This window comes from Alosa alosa, chromosome 10, assembly GCF_017589495.1.
Source record: "Alosa alosa isolate M-15738 ecotype Scorff River chromosome 10, AALO_Geno_1.1, whole genome shotgun sequence".
Taxonomy (NCBI): domain Eukaryota; kingdom Metazoa; phylum Chordata; class Actinopteri; order Clupeiformes; family Clupeidae; genus Alosa; species Alosa alosa.
In genome coordinates this window covers 29715150-29735184 of record NC_063198.1, presented here as the reverse complement: position 1 = coordinate 29735184, position 20035 = coordinate 29715150, and the positions used below count along the sequence as shown (strand labels likewise).

Sequence of the window (20035 nt, the reverse complement as noted above, 5' to 3'; positions counted from 1 at the left end):
AACAGATAACAAACTGCAGTAGCAGGTGTCACAGCATCTGTGTATCTGTGCAAACCATCAGTTTGAAGACACACACCAGTCTGACACACACACACACACACACACACACACACACACACACACACACACACAGGAAGAATACTTTTGAGTGTGTCAATGGGAAGGGACCCGCTGCAGTTTCCTACTGTTAGTAATCATATCCAGCTGCTCGCACGTACACACACACACACACACACACACACACACACACACACACACACACACATCTCCTAACAAAGCCCTACTGAACATACAGTCACGCGTCTGAAGACAACTTACATAAACGGCACACTGCTTACACAATACAAGGACAGAATTCACTGTGCTCCACTCGCTCTGTGTGTGTGTGTGTGTGTGTGTGTGTGTCGCTTCTTACATCCAAAGCAGTGGTCACCCCCAGGAAGAGCAGACTTGTCCCCAATGAAATCAAGGTGTCCAAAACTCCGTGTCACCTGTTCACATCATGGTTACCATCCACAAATCAGAAGAGAGCGTAAAGCGAGAGAGAGCGTCGTCGCTCAGGGCTGTAGAAGTGTCTCTGTAGTTCTCAGTAGTGTATATCCTGACAGCGACATGGTTGCAAATCCACTGGACGCACTGTACGGCTGGTGCTGCTAGACGTGGTTAGGTACACACACACACACACACACACACACACACATTCGCAATGCTGGGGGAAACATGCACTGTTAGGACTGAGCTAGCCGTCTTATTCAGCTGTCAGAGTTGAGGGCAGAGCTTATAGGGAGTGTCGTCGCTCATGATCCACGCTGCCACACACACACACAAACACACAAACAGAGGAAAAGTGTCACCACAGAGCCCTGAGTCATTCTGCTGTTCCCTCCGACGCTCGCTCGCCACTCTGCGCCTCCACTTCCCCTAAATGAGCCTGATGGCCATCAGACTCAACCCTTACCACACACACACACACACACACACACACACACACATACACACACACACAAGAGGGCCTCAGACAAGACAGAGGAGACCCCTCTACTATTCTCCTGCCAAGGGTTTCCATTCAGACACACTCACAGTGTGTGTGTGTGTGTGTGTGTGAGTGAGTGTGTGTGCTGTGTGATGACTCATGCTTGCAACGTCTTGGAATCAGCGTCCAGAAACAGGATGCCCCTTGTTGCGGCTGACTGGAATCCCTGTCACTGTGTCTTTAGTCCAGGTCCAGCTGTCACTGTGTAGCCCCTTTAGTCAGCCTGCCCCACACTCAGTACCCCAGACCTGCCCCCACCTCCACCATGCACTCCAGACCTGCCCCCACCTCCACCATGCACTCCAGATCTGCCCCCACCTCCACCATGCACTCCAGATCTGCCCCCACCTCCACCATGCCTGCCCCCAGACCTGCCCCCACCTCCCCATCTCCACTGCCCCACCTCCCACAGCAGATCTGCCCCCACCTCCACCAACTCCACCACGCACTCAGATCTTTACCTCCACCACCCACTCCAGATCTGCCCTCACCTCCACCACGCACTCAGATCTGCCCCCACCTCCTCCACGCACTCCAGACCTGCCCCTCTGCCCCCCACTCTGCACTAACACACACACACACACACATACACACACACACACAAGACAAGACAGAGGAGACTCAGACCTGCCAAGACATTCAGACACACACACACACACACATACACACACACAAGAGGGTGCTGTGGATGAGACAGGGAGACCCCATTCTCCTGGAATCAGCGTCCATTCAAACACATGCTCACAGTGTGTGTGTGAGTGTGTGAGGAGTGTGTGTGCTGTGTGATGCTTGCAACGTCTTGGAATCAAAGGCCCAGAAACAGGGATGCCCCCTTTGTTGCGGCTGACTGGAATCCCCTGTCACTGTGTTCCTACTCCAGACCCGCCCCACCTCCACCATGCACCCAGACCTGCCCCCACCCCCACCATGCACTCCAGATCTGCCCCCCACCTCCACCATGCACCCAGATCTGCCCCCACCCTCCACCAACTCCACCACGCACTCCAGATCTGCCCCCACCTCCACCACGCACTCCAGATCTGCCCCCACCTCCTCCACGCACTCCAGACCTGCCCCCACCTCCACCACGCACTCCAGATCTGCCCCCACCTCCTCCACGCACTCCAGATCTGCCCCCACCTCCACCACGCACTCCAGACCTGCCATCAGCGTCCAGAAACAGGATGCCCCTTGTCGCGGCTGACTGGAATCCCTGTCACTGTGTCTTTAGTCCAGCATGGCTGCCTTCAGTAGCCCCCACCTCCACTACGCACTCCAGACCTGCCCCCACCTCCACCACGCACTCCAGATCTGCCCCCACCTCCACCAACTCCACCACCCACTCCAGATCTGCCCCCACCTCCACCAACTTCACCACGCACTCCAGATCTGCCCCCACCTCCACCACGCACTCCAGACCTGCCCCCACCTCCACCACGCACTCCAGATCTGCCCCCACCTCCACCACCCACTCCAGATCTGCCCCCCACCTCCACCAACTCCACCACGCACTCCAGATCTGCCCCCACCTCCACCACGCACTCCAGACCTGCCCCCACCTCCACCACGCACTCCAGATCTGCCCCCACCTCCACCAACTCCACCACGCACTCCAGATCTGCCCCCACCTCCACAACGCACTCCAGACCTGCATAACCCTCCCCTATACATCTGGAGTACCTGTCAGAGTGTCCCTCATCCAGGAGAAAACCCTCCTTCAGCATACAAACCACCTTGAGTAAATAAACTTAAAGGTCTTTAACCATCTGCAGTACATAAATCTCCTCCAGCATGTAAGTCCAAATTCAAGATAAAAAAAAAGAATTTGGATTTTTTCTATTTCGGTTTTGTGTTCTGCTTCTGGGTCATGTGTGTGTGTGCGTGTGTGTGTGTGTGTGTGTGTGTGTGTGTTCTGCTTCTGGGTCACGGTTCCAGTTCTTTCTAATTGATTCTGCTGTATCGTAATATTTCGGTTCCCAGCGCTTCTCCGCAGAGCCTCCTCTTCTCCTCAGCCTGCTCTGCGTGAGAGGACTGACATCATCACACTCCAGCCCTGACTGACCAACACATCTCTGAGGAGTATGCTTTCCAAAAGGGAAATGTAAGGGCTTAGCACGCACGCACGCACGCACGCACGCACGCACGCACGCACGCACGCACGCACGCACACACGCACACACACACACACACAAGGCCGTCCAGGAAAACGGTCCGGCTGGCGATTACAGCTGGACTACCCCCTCAGGTTTGTTTTATTTTCACCCAGCTGAGAGTCTGTTGACTGTAACCACTTAATGTGCTACGTAACAGCAAGCACAAACCGAAAAGAAAAGAGAAGTTTGGGGTTTTTCACTGCTGAAGTGTTTAAAGATCTTCTGCCACACACACACCCACCCACCCACGCACACACAATACGATCTTATGACCATGACAAAGGGCCTGACTGCACATATGTCCTATAAGAAACCTCAATGAGAGCATTCCAGTGTTTGATGGTATTCCAGCCTGGAATGTCATCCTCAGGAAATTTCTGCTGAAATTTGCTGCCCCCTAGTGCTGTGGAGGTGTTACAACACATCCTGGATGTGAAGAGGAGAGGGGATTGAAGAGGAGCTGCTATCACCACCGCCAGACAACCTACAACTCTGTGCAGCTAAGCGTCTCCGCCTGTTTGCTGAGAAAACACCACTCCACCTAGTGTGTTTGCACAGACGTGGAGGCTGATCAGTGGATATACACACACAAACACACACACCCACACATACACACACACACAAACACACACACAGGTGTTTCTACTGTAGTAATGTCTCAGTTCTGCCTATGTCCTTTGTGCACCTACTCTGGGTTCATTATCGTAACACCCCCAACTATCACTTTTGTTCGGAAATTCTAAAACAACAATGTTTTTTAACTCTTCAAAACAACATTTGCTAAATGAACCTTAAATTTTTCAGTAGCCATAGGTGTGTAGATTTGAACAAAATCTGGTTTGGTTCTTAATGGGAGCATTTACTGCCTGAAATATCTGATTTTGTTTACCACGCTCGGAGTTATAGTGCTGGCCTGATGGGTCGCCTATTTACGCAGTTTCAACGGCACATGAACGGTTAGACCGAGAATTCTTGTCATGAAATTAAAATTCCACTGGAGCTCTAAGCGGATATGTAGGCTACACGCAGCCTTATAACACTGTTTACAGCTCTTCGAGTCACGGTAAAATGTAATTTTTGGTACATAGCTAATTTAGATACACCTATGGTGTGGGTGGTTGCGTTTTGTTAGGAATCCGCTGTCTTGGTTTGTATAGAAATGCATATTAAGTGACACATACACGCAAGACGGCGGAAATACGGGAACGACGGTAGTAGGGGGAGTTCCGATACATGTTATATGTTGTTAGTGTACTAATGTGTATTAGTATACTGGGTGCATTACATGTTATATGTTGTTAGTGTACTAATGTGTATTAGTATACTGGGTGCATTACATGTTATATGTTGTTAGTGTACTAATGTGTATTAGTATACTGGGTTAATTATATTTTATATGTTGTTAGTGTACTAATGTGTCTGGTGACTACTGGATGATTTTAGTATACTCATGTCTGATGACTGCATATTAAATTACTTTAGTATACTCATATTTGAGTTTGGCCCACTCACAGTACAGCTTAAATCTAAATAGGAGAGATTAGTAAAAACTCGTAACCCAATCCATCTTTCAATCCATCTTTAAAAAGGTGATGGTAAATCAGGCACACAAAATTCTTGATTACCCAACTCATATTCTTAATACTAAATACATACTAAATACGAGCTAACTGCCATCAGGGAATCGGTTTAGGGCCGTTAGCTATAAGAGCAACCGTTTTAAGCAGTCCTTCCTCCCTACAGCAGTGGCTCTACTGAATAAAACAAGAGAAGGAAGGAAATATTATTTTTAGTAATCCATTCAATCCTTTTTATAAACTAAGTGGCTCCACTACACAAAATAGGAAAGAAAGAAAACACAATTCATCTATTTATGCCCTCTTACAAATGCTAAGGGTTATGTTCTCCCTGTATCAGGATCATGTCCTGCATGCATGTGATTGTTGTTCACAGTAAATGCACTTTACAGCCCAAGATGTAAACAGGGACAATAAAGTTGATCTTATCTTATTTGATAACCGCATGTTAAATGACTTCAGTATATACTCTTATTTGATGACCGCATGTTAAATGACTTCAGTATATACTCATATTTGATGACCGTATGTTAAATGACTTCAGTATACTCATATTTGATGACCGTATGTTAAATGACTTCAGTATATACTCATATTTGATGACCGTATGTTAAATGACTTCAGTATACTCATATTTGATGACCGCATGTTAAATGACTTCAGTATATACTCATATTTGATGACCGTATGTTAAATGACTTCAGTATACTCATATTTGATGACCGCATGTTAAATGACTTCAGTATATACTCATATTTGATGACCGTGATGTTAAATGACTTCAGTATACTCATATTTGATGACCGATATGTTAAATGACTTCAGTATATACTCATATTTGATGACCGTTATGTTAAATGACTTCAGTATACTCATATTTGATGACCGTATGTTAAATGACTTCAGTATATACTCATATTTGATGACCGTATGTTAAATGACTTCAGTATACTCATATTTGATGACTGCATGTAATATGACTTCAGTATACTCTGTTTGATAACTTCACATAAATAATCCCAATCGGTCTTCCTGGAAGGGGGTTTGGTGACACATATATCAGCTGACATTAAAACATGCCCAGACACTAGCCACACACACACACACACACACACACACACACACACACACACGCACACGCACACACCCAGTCAAAACAACAGCGAGCGATGCTCAGTCTCTCGTGCTTTTCAGGAAGTGAGCGGTGTTTCACCAGAACCTAGCGGTGCAGCGCGCCTGAGTCATTCTGACCCTGTGATTTCTGGGCTCACAAGGTTCCAGCCCGACTGCAAAGGTGGGCGCGTGATTTTTGCTCTATGATCACATTTGAATATGGATCGATCATACATGACCACATATCTACACACACACACACACATTTCCCCAGACATGCCCACACAATCTGAACATACTAACCCAGACACACACACTGATGTTTGTGAATCTTCAGAAATATCAGTGAAAAGGTCTGCAGAAGGATGCCAGGGCTCCAGAGTGCGACCAATTTGGTCGCAAATGCAACCAAAATTGTTAAGGGTGCGACTAAAATTTTTCCTGGGTCGCACTGGTGCACCTAATGTCATAAGGTTGAGCGCCTAGAGTTTCCTCGCATCTGCTGTCTCTCCACGAACTAAGCGTTTGTTCTCCTTTGACTAGTTGTGTACCAATACTGCAAAGGTATCGCAATACCCTGAAATTAGAAACCTCACAATATCTAATTCAGGGTTCCTACACATTTTCCTTTTCAAAATTCCATACTTTTTCCATACTCAAATTTTCAAACTTCTCGGTAGATTTTTCTGACCATATTCTAGACATTGTCAATGGAGTGTTCTACTAGCATTGTGAGGAGCTGTATAATAATGTTTATTATTAACTTGTTAGCCCTCAGAAAACACTTGCCCATTGTTGGATACTTTTCATTAGGGAAGTGCTGTGTTGGAAGGTGCACTCACATTTTTAGTTCTCTGTAGATACAGCATAGCCTACATATGTTGGAGACTAGTGCACTGCTGGCAGAGGCCTCAGAAATCACCGTAAACAGTATTATTTGTTTGCAATAACAGTTTATCAGATAATGCAGTATCCTACTAATAACTTTTACAAAATCAAAAAAGTCTACCAGTGTTTTAGCCGAAAATAGCAGAGCTACGCAAACCTACTAACCTGTGTTGCTAACCTACATAGGCTATGGAATTTTCATTTAGGCCTACTGTCAGAGTTTTCCGAAATAAGCTACACAACCTATTGGCAAACTTTTACATCTTGAGAGAGTTCCTTCTAGGTAACTGTTAGCTCACGCGTCATGTCATCATTAATGTAGTGATGATTTCAACAAAATCATTGACATTGCAAGACACTTATCTCGCAATAGTGCTGCCCCTGCTTAAAAAGCCAGAGCTTGAGGACACGGACTTAAACAATTATAGACCCATCTCAAAATTGCCCTTTCTTTCTAAAATCCTAGAAAAGGTTGTCTTTCAACAACTCCAATCCTTTCTATCAGAGAATGAGATGTTAGACATCTTCCAGTCTGGATTCCGACCTAAACACAGCACGGAATCTGCTTTAATTAAAGTCACTAACGACTTGTTACTATCAGTGGATGCAAAGAACTGTGCATTACTTATGCTGCTAGATCTTAGCGCCGCCTTTGACACTGTAGATCACTGCATTATTTTAGAGCGCCTTGAGCACTGGGTTGGAATTTCAGGAACTGCACTGAAATGGTTTGCCTCCTTCTTAGAGGGAAGAACCTTTTCAGCTTCTTTCAATGATACTTCATCTTGAATTTCCCCTGGGGATCAATAAAGTATCTATCTATCTATCTTCATCTGCCCCCTTATCTTATGGTGTTCCACAGGGATCAGTGCTTAGTTGTATTTTAATCTCACTGTACATGTTGCTACTCAGTCAAATTATGAAAAAGCACGGTATATCCTATCATTGCTATGCGGATTATACACAACTGTCTCTCCCATTTAAATGTGGTTCCTCTGGTGCTCTAAACCCATTGCTTGATTGCCTAAAAGAGATTAAACAATGGATGTCGACCAATTTTTAAAACCTGAATGAATCCAAAACAGAAATTCTATTTTTTGGTTCACATGAAGCTGCAAATAATGCAATTAGTGAACTAGGGTCTTTTGCCAGATTTGTAAAACCTTATGCAAGAAATCTTGGCTTTCTACTTGACCCTGATTTTAAATTTGAGAAACAAATTAATGCTGTTGTCTTTTTACCACCTTAGAATCTTAAGTAAAGCTCAGAGTCGTCTAAAAAATAAAGGTGACTGTGCTTTTTCAGTAGCTGGGCCCAAGTTGTGGAACAACCTCCCTTTTCACATTAGATCTACACCAACTATTGGTGCTTTTAAAGCCAAGTTAAAAGAACATGCTATTAATGGCTTTTAAATGAATTGTGGAATGTAATTATAGGCTATATATATATATGTACATATTATTTTAGTTTTATTTTCCTGTTGTGCATTTTGTGTTTCATTTTTCATGTCTTGATTCATTTTGTCTTGATTCATTTTGAGCACTTTGGTCAACCACAGGTTGTTTTAAATTATATTTTATATTATATAAATAAACTTGACTATGACTATCTCTTTTATGATCCCATAAATATTTTCTTTGACTTGTTAGTTTTTTGAACATTTATTTTATGAAATGACATAGAAAACATAATGAATTGCATCCATATATCCTTGGACGATGTGCGACTATTTTCCTCTAGCCTAAAACCATGAGAATGAAAGCGAATTACTTTGACGTTCATTTTAAAGTGACAGGCACTCAATTAGACCTACACACCACCACTATAATAACATTGAAGACAACTGTAATAGTTTAAAAAAATCAATATGAAGTATTCAAATTACTAAATATTTTTAGCTTTTAGTAATTATGCAGATCATACAATACTATACATTATTAACAAAATATATAATGTTTATGAATTCCAAAATATGAAATAGAAACATATGACAAGCCATCATTTTCCATGTGTGTGTGGAGGGTCGAGCAGAGACTAGGATCGCCACTGATGTGAATGATCACAGTATTCAATATTACTGATGTCGTCAAAGTGGTGGAGGCTCCAAATCAAATGAATACTGTCATTCCTGGTCCATGCTATGACAACAGCTCAGACATGGAATGTATATAAAGAGCAATAAAAAGGGGACCTTGAAATTGTGACGTTAAAGGTGCCGCGATGAAAAATTTGGGTGCACCTAAATTTTGTGCTGGTGCACCTAAATAAAAAAGTTAGGCGCACCAGTGCAACCAATGCAAAATGTTAGTCTGGACCCCTGGATGCATATTCTGATGTTCTTCGGATGTCAGTAGTTTGAAAGAAATAGTGTCAGGGATACACACACACACACACACACACACACACACACACACACACACACACACACACACACACACACACACACAGTGTGTTTCCCCAGGTACAGCTGGCGTGCCACTGCTGAGGAGGTAACGGAGTCACTGGTGTTATTACACAAGGCCCACCAGGGCTGGCCTTTAGGGAAACGGTTCTCATCGGCGGAAAAAGCTGAGCTGTTAGGCAAGAGAGGAGAACTCTGTGACTGACCGCATCTTTCCCTGTCTTGGCCCGAGGCGCAGCAATGACCCCTGACTACAGGGGAAGCCCAGCAATAACACAGCAATGAGAAAAACAACACTCCTCAAGTGTAAAACAGCAATGAGGAAAAACAACACACTCCAGGGGCAATTCAGCAATGACAAAAACAACACTTATCAGGTGTGAAACATCAATGACAAAAACAACACTTATCAGGTGTGAAACATCAATGACAAAAACAACACTCTTCAGGTATAAAATAACAATGACTCAGCGAAGCGTCCTACTTCCTGAACTGAAGAGCTGCAATGGATTTGATCTCCTGGCAGCGACAGAACAGCAGTAATAAATCTGCCCCCAGACGGGTAATCAGAGGACAAATCTGCCCCCAGACGTGTAATCGGAGGATGGACTGCCCCGGATAGATCAGTCAGGGCAGGGCCATCCAGAACTCTCCAGCAGCTACAGTAGGGTTCACAGGGCTAGAGCAAAAGGGCGCTGGCGTAAGACACACACACACACACACACACACACACACACACACACACACATTTACTCATTATGTGTAGGAGCACACAGGAACCCCCTGAGCACCTCCCAGCTCTCTTTAGGAGCACACTGTACCTCGAGGAACCTCCCTTAGCACACAGCACCTCCAAGCTCTCTGTTTGTGTGTGCGGCCTGAGGTGACGCCAGGCCCATGTGTGAGGAGCACTCTCTCTCTCCCTCTGCTCAGCCTCCTATTGGCTGGTCCTGAGTCTCTACTCTGCGTCATATTGGCTGGTTCTGCTGTGCCTCTGCATCCTTTTGGCTGGTTCTGCTGTGGCTCTGCATCCTATTGGCTGATTCTGTTGTGACTCTGCATCCTATTGGCTGGTTCTGCTGTGGATCTGCATCCTATTGGCTGATTCTGTTGTGACTCTGCATCCTATTGGCTAGTTCTGCTGTGGCTCTGCTCAGGGCTTTGTGATCTGATGCTATAGATTGAGTTTTGTTTTGCTCCTTTTGTTCCAACTACACAGAGAGCTGCCGACAGTGATGCCATTATTATGCTGCTGAGCGCACACATTCATACACACACACACACTCACACACACACACACACACACACACACACACAGTACATAATCATACACTAATATAACTAAAACACACACACCCACTCACAAATATATGAAGGTGAACACACACCAAGACCCGCGTGCATAGTTGTCAGCATGTATGAATAAAGAAAACAAACAAGGCACTCTCTCTCTCACACACACACACACAAACACACAGTCACACAAGGCACTCTCTCTCACACACATACACAGTCACACAGACACACAAGGCCCTCTCTCTCACACACACACAGTCACACAGGCCGTAGGCTCCACTGCTGACCTCTGACATTTAACGTCAGAGCAGGGTGGAAACTGATTGGCTGGAGAGGGAGAACAGTGTGAGCTGATTGGCTGGAGAGGGAGAACAGTGCGAGCGTCATAGGCCTGACATTCATCGGTGTTGGGGACAAAGGGACTGTTGTGGGCAGTGCACACTGGAGCGGTCTTAATAAACTAAATTGAGACAACAATGCATATACAGTATTATTTCTGTCCGCCACCGCGCCGCCCCACGCCCCGCCCCACGCCCCGCCCCACACCCCGCCAGCGCCGGCCTGGCCTGCTCCGCTTTCATTGGCCCCAGCAGCTGCGTGAGTGCTGACCAATGGCGTGGCAGGGCTGGGGGAGGCTAGCTTCTTGTGCTCGTGACAAAAGGCCCACAGTGTGTAGAGAGAGAGAGACACACACACACACACACAGGACAATTCAGGCAGAGCAGTTACATACACAAAAATTATTTCTCTCATGTCGATTCCCAAACACACACATTTTTGCACTGTGCACTTAGTAAATAAGTATAGCTCATAAGGCAAACACACACACACTTCTGCACTCTAAACTTACTAAATAAGCACAGTTTTTAACACCCACACCCACACAGACACACACTTCTGTACAATAACCTCACTAAATAAGCACAACTTATAAAACACACAGACGTTGGCTGACTTGTGCTTTGTGCACCTAGTAACTGAGCTCAGCTCTGGCTCAGGTTGTTGGTCCACACACACACACACACACACACACACATGTTGGTCCACTCCCTGAGAAGGCGCAGAGATCAAATGACATTAATAAAGTCTCAGAACGTGGAGCAGAGGGAGCCTGCTGCAAGCCACCTCACTTCAGTCTTCAACAGGACAGGAGAAAAGGTTCTGATGCAAACCCAGGCTATGTCCATGCCAAATGCACAAATCAATGCTTCAGTTCTCCATTTCAGACCCCTGGCAGGTATTATCAGTCTGTGGTTGCCAAATGTGCTTCAATTCTGATCCCCAGTTCTGCGCCATGTGCCCCTATTCTGCGACAGGTCTGTGCCAGTCATACAGTATACAGCCTGTGGTTGCCAGATTGGTTGCAGTTCTGGGCCAGTTCTATGCTGCATCCGTGACACTATCAGCTGATCTGTTAGCCGGCGACATGCCCCCCTGCCCCCGAGCGCCTCCTGCCCCCCCACACCAGTGCTGACGTAGGGGCCAGGATTCCGCAGGCTTTTAGTGAGAATTCCACCTCCCTCGCCGCCTCTCCCCTGCACACACACACACACACACACACACACACACACACACACACACACAAAAGGGGGCTGCGCCGGTGCCGTTCTCTCTCAGCGGTATGACAAGTATGCCAGCCTTTGACCTAGCTGGCATGTGTGAGAGAGACTCAGAGACAGAGAGAGAGAAAGAGAGAGAGAGGGGGATAGATAGGGTAAAAGAAAGAGGGAGAGAGGAAAGGAGGAGAGAGACAGGAAGAGGTGGGGGTGGGGGGGTGAGAGCAGAGGGAGAGAGAGAGAGAGAGAGACAGAGAGAGAGAGAGCGAGAGAGCGAGAGAGAGCGAGAGAGAGAGCGAGAGAGAGAGAGAGAGAGAGAGAGAGAGAGAGAGAGAGAGAGAGGGTGAGGACACGAGGATGAGATGCTTTGGGAAGTTAGTCAATGGTATGCAGTGGCAGTGGCAGCAGCAGTGACCATGTTTAGCTGTGAGGGTTGAACAGGGTGAGGCTTTGGAGTAAACACTTCCAATACACAACGCCTTCTCATACAAAACTACATTTCCCATACACAACGCCTACTCATAAAAAAACTACATTTCCCATACACAATGCCTACTAAAAAAAAACTACATTTCCCATACACAACGCCTACTCATAAAAAAAAAAATCCCATATACAAAGCCCATAAAATTCACCTCCACAAACGCCAACTCAGAAACTACACCTCCCCAAACACAACGCCAACTCAGAAACTACACCTCCCAAACACAACGCCTACTCAAAAACTACACTTCCCAAACACAACGCCTACTCATAAAAACTACATTTCCTATATACAACACCTCCTGAAAAAATACACCTCCCAAACACAATGCCTACTTAGAAACTAGACCTCCCCCAAACAACCGTGGTGGAAAACACACCTTGCCGATATACGAGCATGTTATAATATTTAACTGTTAAACTGTGAACTGTTAAGTATGACTATGCCGCTGTCAAATAGAGGACACGAGTAACATTATGTTTAAACATTGTGTATGTGAAGTGCAGAGAACTGCGATTTAAGACGACACTATCCTGCGATTTGAGACGACACTATCCTGCTATTTGAGACGACACTATCCTGCGATTTGAGACGACACTATCCTGCTATTCGAGACGACACTATCCTGCTATTCGAGACGACACTATCCTGCTATTTGAGACGACACTATCCTGCGATTTGAGACGACACTATCCTGCTATTTGAGACGACACTATCCTGTTGAAATTCATGCACTAAGCGAGTAAGCATGGGTTGCATACATAACACTGCATGAAAGTATCCAAACACCTCCCTTCACTCACGCTCCTACACACACACACACACCTACATGGCGGAGCGGTGATAACGACACCGCGTAGCAATCGAATGGCCCTAGCCTAGAAAACTAGACGCACCCTAGAGGCAGCAAATCAAATTAAATTTGCTGCCAGGGCTAGTCTAGCAACTCTCCGTTGGCTTGTGAGCTCGAAAAATTAAACTTCATCAGAAGTTAAAACTATCAGGCCAATCAAATCGTGTATAGAGTCGTTAGGCGGGCTTAACATAATGATTGATGGCAGAGTTGCAACAGTTTGGCTTGAATTCCCTGCTACTGCTACTTCCCTGCTCCCTGCAAAGGAGATGGATGTTGCTGTTGAACAGTGTGACACGAGTTAAGCTTTTTTTTAAGTTGGCAAAAGTTTGAACTAGCCAACTAGCTCCGCTGGTGGGAAAACGCATAGGACTCATAGTGCTGTCCTATAGCATGCAGAGGGAATTTGAAAGACAACCGATTATTCCGCCCCTCGGACTGAGCGCTGCGAACGGTGAGTGGCCAGACCCTACATTTTAATGTGTCAGGCTAGGATGGCCCGCCATTGAGTCCCAAACTTGACGTTGCGGGCCTGCGTCGCTTTGGATAGAAGCGTCTGCTAAATACCAGTCAACACACTCATATGGTCCACTGTCCCTCTGCCAGCTGCTCGTGTATGTAAATCATCATCATTATCTAATTGAAGTATCTGGGTTGTGTGAGATGTGAGCGATGCCGCTGAGAGGGATTATGGTGATTGTTAAGGCTTAAAATAAGATATCAGCACTGAGCGCCAACACTAAGCCTCATGCACACTACAGAGGATGCATCCTCCCCTCCTCCAGCATACTAGAGATGATGCATACTCCCCTCCTCTCCCTCCAGCATACTACAGAGGATGCATACTCCCCTCCTCTTCCTCCAGCACACTACAGAGGATGCATCCTCCCCTCCTCTCCCTTCAGCACACTACAGAGGATGCATACTCCCCTCCTCTCCCTTCAGCACACTACAGAGGATGCTTACTCCCCTCCTCTCCCTCCAGCACACTACAGAGGATGCATCCTCCCCTCCTCTCCCTTCAGCACACTACAGAGGATGCATACTCCCCTCCTCTCCCTCCAGCATACTACAGAGGATGCATCCTCTCCTCCCCTTCAGCACACTACAGAGGATGCATACTCCCCTCCAATCCCTCCAGCATACTACAGAGGATGCATCCTCCCCTCCTCTTCCTCCAGCACACTACAGATCCTACCCTCCCTGTGAATGTACTGCGCTTTGTAAGTGTGAGCATGTGTGTGTGTGTGTGTGTGTGTGTGTGTGTGTGTGTGTGTGTAAAAATCAGAGCACCAGTAGAAAGAGGAAGGATGCTCAGCCCTGGAGAGGAAGGAACTGCATGGTGATGCCACTTCTCCTAAAGGCCACCAAACCCTGATGGCGCCCATGCAGTCACACCGCCGTGAAGTTACCACACCAACACCCTACAACACAGCTGCTTCCTGATGGCTACACCAGAGAGAGAGAGAGAGAGAGAGAGAGAGAGAGAGAGAGAGGAACTGTGGTGGAAAAGGGCAGAGGGAAGTAGAGTTGAATTTCCCAGATGTCATCACCACTTCACCAGAGAGAAAGAGAGAGAGAGGGAGAGAGAAAGGTGGATGGCGGAAGCATCTATCAATCATAAACTATGCCTTCATCAGTGAACAGTGAATTAACGAGAGGTGGCGCATCCAATCGAAGGGGGGGGGGGGGGGGGTTCTTCAGTTGTGTTTCAATTCTGACTCTCTTAAACGCCGTGGCCTACTGGTTAGCACATTGGACTTGTAACCGGAGGGTTGCCGGTTCGAACCCCGACCAGTAGGCACGGCTGAAGTGCCCTTGAGCAAGGCACCTAACCCCTCACTGCTGCACGAGCGCCGCTGTTGTTGCAGGCAGCTCACTGCGCCGGGATTAGTGTGTGCTTCACCTCACTGTGTGTTCACTGTGTGCTGAGTGTGTTTCACTAATTCACGGATTGGGATAAATGCAGACCAAATTTCCCTCACGGATCAAAAGAGTATATACTTATACTAATACTAGATGGTTAGAGAGAAGAAACACAGTCTGATTGAGCCCAATAAGGCACAGGTCATGTTCCCGTTCAGGACAGTCAAACATGGCGTATGATAACGGTCACTGAAGTCCAGCCTCCTGTATCCAAAAGGACCTAGCGAGCCCTGTTGTCCAGCCTCCTGTATCCAAAAGGACCTAGCGAGCCCTGCGGTTCAGCCTCCTGTATGCAAAAGGACCTAGCGAGCCCTGTTGTCCAGCCTCCTGTATCCAAAAGGACCTAGCGAGCCCTGTTGGTTGCCCTCTGGTGTCCAAAAGGACCTAGCGAGCCCTGTTGGTTGCCCTCTGGTGGTGGTGACTGAGCCCCTAATCATGACGTCACGGAACGCCATCACAGGAGCAGGAAATGATGCAGGCCATCCCTGTATAGATTTTTGCCTACAAAAAGGAACCAAAGCTGCCATCTTTGCCCATATAAGGTAGCCTGGAAAATCCAGACCCTGGTAATCTAGAAAGATTAAGGGTCTGGCCACGAACAATGTAATGGCCCAACTCGAGGGGAGGCAAATTTCCCTCACGGGATCAAAAGAGTATATATACTTATACTTAACAAGCATGCATTTAAAAATCTCACTGTACGCAAATGGATAACACTAGACCATGTTTACTCTGAATGATTTCGGACTTTGACGCAATCGGATATACGACCAATGTGTACTGTCCTCCAACGTTGCAGCGTTGTCTTCATCAGTTTAGCTGGTTCCGCGGAATTTGGGGTAAAAGTAACATGCATCATTGCTCATTGCCAGAGTGTCTCGCAGAGACAATTCCATTGTGCTCTCGCGAGGACTCTGGATTTCCAGGGTACATATAAGGAGATCCGGGTGTTAATTGAAGCTAGCTACCTATGGCAAGTTGCATTGTAAGTTAGCTCTGGGGTAGCAAAGATCAAAGTGTGCCGTCTTCACCTACCAGTGATCACAGTATCCACTCGAAGGCAGAGGACAAAACTGTGTAGAGCAAAACGTTGCATTTTCTGATTTTTTCGTCCCCACAAGAGTATAACAGGTGTGATAATTCAAAATCCCCACGTTATTTTCCCATAAAAAAAAATCTCAAGATACCAGATCTCCTTATTTGGGCAAAGATGGCAGCTTTTTTGTAGGCGAACTTCAGAGGTCTATACAGCATCACTGACAGGGTCCCCCAGATCTCTCTGGAAGGTGCTACTGGCTCAAAGGTCAGAGCAGAGTTTACACTGCAACCAACGTCACTGAGAAGAGAGGGTTCAAAATAGCCGCCTATTATTTACCAGTGGTCCAGTGGTGGATCAGAACAAAGCCTGGGGACAACACAGCCAAAATGCACAGCTGAGTCGGTCACCAATGGGTCATGACTTCTGACCTGACCTCCTGGGGCTGTGTTTTGACGCAGAACTCAAAAAATCCTCCATAGAAATGCATTGGGTTGGTTTGTGTAACGCCAATATGGCCGTTGTCTACACATATCCCATCCCTTCCTCGGCAAAACATTGACATGTGAATACATTGAGCCAATCATATGGTGTGTTGTGAAGAAATCGTGCCAATCATGTGTTGTGAACTCGCCGCTGGAGCAAGGTTGGTGTCGTGAAGCCTTGCACAGTTGCGCACGCGCATTTCTGCCGAATAGGATGCTCGATGAGTGCCCAAAAAGCGTTGCAATATGGCCACCGAGTGGAGGGACTTGCCTAAAAGGACTTTGCTTACACTCAGCCCATTGCACTGCCACATCTCCACCACCAGGAGGCTTCTTCACCTCCAGATCTCCACCACATCTCAGGCTGAATGAGACGAAGGATGCTTCTCTTCCACCAGATCTCAGGCTAAATGAGAGGAGGGATGCTTCTCTCCTACCAGATCTCAGGCTAAATGAGAGGAGGGATGCTTCTCTCCTACCAGATCTCCACCAGATCTCAGGCTAAATGAGAGGAGGGATGCTTCTACCAGATCTCCACCAGATCTCAGGCTAAATGAGAGGAGGGATGCTTCTACCAGATCTCCACCAGATCTCAGGCTAAATGAGAGGAGGGATGCTTCTACCAGATCTCCACCAGATCTCAGGCTAAATGAGAGGAGGGATGCTTCTACCAGATCTCCACCAGATCTCAGGCTAAATGAGAGGAGGGATGCTTCTCTTCTACCAGATTAAAATTGCGCCCAACAGTCAAAAAATAATTTTTGATATAGCAGTGCAATGCAAACATGGATATGCATACAGACCAATAGCACAGAATTGGCAAACATGCGACTTAAATTTAAGACCCAGAATTGTTTACAGGTGGGCCACAGAAAGTCTCCCGTTTAATAGTCAAGTTCACCTAGCAAAGTCCCGTTTCATAGCCAAGTTCACCTAGCCTACCAAACATCAAGCAAATTAAAAAAATGATTTCATATAATGTAGCCTAGTGCATTGTGCGCCTGGTGTTACATCACAAAACGTTTGTGCAGTATTACGCTTTTATTACATTAAATTACATTACCTTACATTTGACTGACGCATTTTTAACCAAAGCGACTTACAACATGGTAAACAGTTTTAAAGCAATTCTCAACAATTTTAGGACAATACAGTACAGTAAGAATAAGTGCATCAGTGAGTGCTGTTTTCAACAGTTACGTGTCAGTTTAAGACAGCTGGTAAGTGCTAGGAACAGCAAGACTTGTTGTAAGTGGTGCTATGAGAGGAGATGTTCTCTAAAGAGCTGGGTCTGGGCATAGCACCACTTACAACTTACAACTAGGCTTTTATGACAGGCTGATCTCTAATAATGCCAACGAGTAAAGACATTTCAGGTCCAATTGATTATTACATGTTCACGTAGCGTTTCAAACAAACTGCAGGTAACATTGCAATTGAAAGGGTGTGTAGGCATTTGCTTAAAAAAGGTTAAGAACCACTAATCTACATACAAAATTCCCTGAATATTAGTGCAGATTCCCTCTTGTTAAGACATTAAGAATGAAATTGCACAAAATGATAAATTGCCTCATTAAAACTCTCCCCGTGTCAGTATATCTATGGAACTCCTCCTACGACGTGTGACTGTAGGCCTAATGATTTTTAAGCTAAGCAGCAGTGATGGTCGTGGCCGCTGAGTGGAAGGGAGGCCTCCGGTTAAACCATAGCGATCTTGCTACTCAATGTTTTTCAAAGGTTGGCTATCACTATGTTACAAAGGCAGTGAAATATAAGACAAATGTATTGCCACCCATTCATATATCAGGCTTTTGCAGCCTACACTGTGCATTTGTTTTAATTCGTCAGTATTATATCATAGCAAAGAACACAATCTGAACGTAAATGGTACAGCCCAATGGGGGTGAGGGTTTGAATTGCTGGAATGTGATGGTAATACTGCATTTAATTACATGCAATATTGGATAACATTAAATGTTATTACATTTTTTCAGTACCCCCCCAAACTATTAATTTCATCCCTTTTGGGAGGGTCCAATTCGGAAGTTTGGGGGTCGGACCCCCCGCAATACCCCCCGTAATTCGAACCATGGCCTCTTCTACACAGGATCTCAAGCTAAACAAGACTGACCCTGTACTGCAGGCCAAACAGGATGCCACCACACAGCAGGTGCATTGGAACAGGTAAGACCGGTTTCCCTGCATGACGGGGGGGGGGGGGTGGTGTAAGAATGTAAAACTCAGTGGAGAGTAGGCCTGACTTAAACCTCCAGAGGGACAGAGGCCACACACCAGCTAAGTAAGTCAGTGGGAAGACAGCTAGACAGTATAGACTTATGAATGGTAAATCAACATCAAGACAATGACTCCCAGCTGAAGATGAGAAAGAAGACAAAGAGGAAGGAGAAGAATCCGTGGTGTCTTCTGGAGCCTCTGAAGATATACAGCGAGTGTGTGTGTGTTTGTGTGTGTGCGTGTGTGTGTTTGATTCTCATTCTTGAGGACAGCTGTTGCATTTAACGCCCCACTGCTCCCTGCATGCTCCATCGCCTGGGGTCTGAGTCCCTCACTCTCCCTTTTCTCTCTCTCTCAATAACTCTCTCTCTCTTTCTCCCTCTCTCTTTCAATAACTTCAATTTCAATTCAATTTCAATTCAATGAGCTTTATTGGCATGACTGTAAGTGTTACAATGTTGCCAAAGCAGTAGTGACATCAAAAAAATAGTAATAATAATAATAATAAGAACAATTGACATGGACTATGGAGAATAATAAAAATAATAGAACATTAGAGCACACACACACACACACACACACACACACGCCGCACACTCCACCCCCCCCCAAACATTCACACACTAACACACAATGGAGAAAAAAAAAAAAAAGGAAAAAAGGAAGGATAAATATTTATATTTGCTTGCCTAGTGGGTGTCTCGTGCTTTATGGCATTCTGTGACATATCATGCCGCTAGTGGTAATAAGGTTGGGTACTCTCCTAATAAGTATTTGATTTGAGTGTCATTCTGTAAATTTCTCAAATTTGGGATTATTTTTTTAAATTTTGTGAAATATATTGATCTGGTGTTTTCAAATTTTTTACAATGTAAAAGAAAATGTTTTTTATTTTCGATTTCTTGTGTGCAGCATGTGCATACCCTCTCCTCTTTTGGTTGCCATGTTTGTTTGTGGCGGCCTCTCTCTATGGCCAATGTGTGGTCACTGAGTATAACT

General features: G+C 45.8%; 1 protein-coding gene across 1 annotated transcript in view; it reads right to left on the bottom strand.

Moving 5' to 3' along the window:
- Positions 1-1390, bottom strand: part of tfeb (transcription factor EB) — a 39504-nt gene extending 38114 nt beyond the window's left edge. Inside the window, 1 exon segment of the mRNA XM_048255519.1 lies at positions 1282-1390. Within this exon segment, the coding sequence (XP_048111476.1) occupies positions 1282-1390 (109 nt within the window).
- Positions 1391-20035: the final 18645 nt, after the last annotated feature.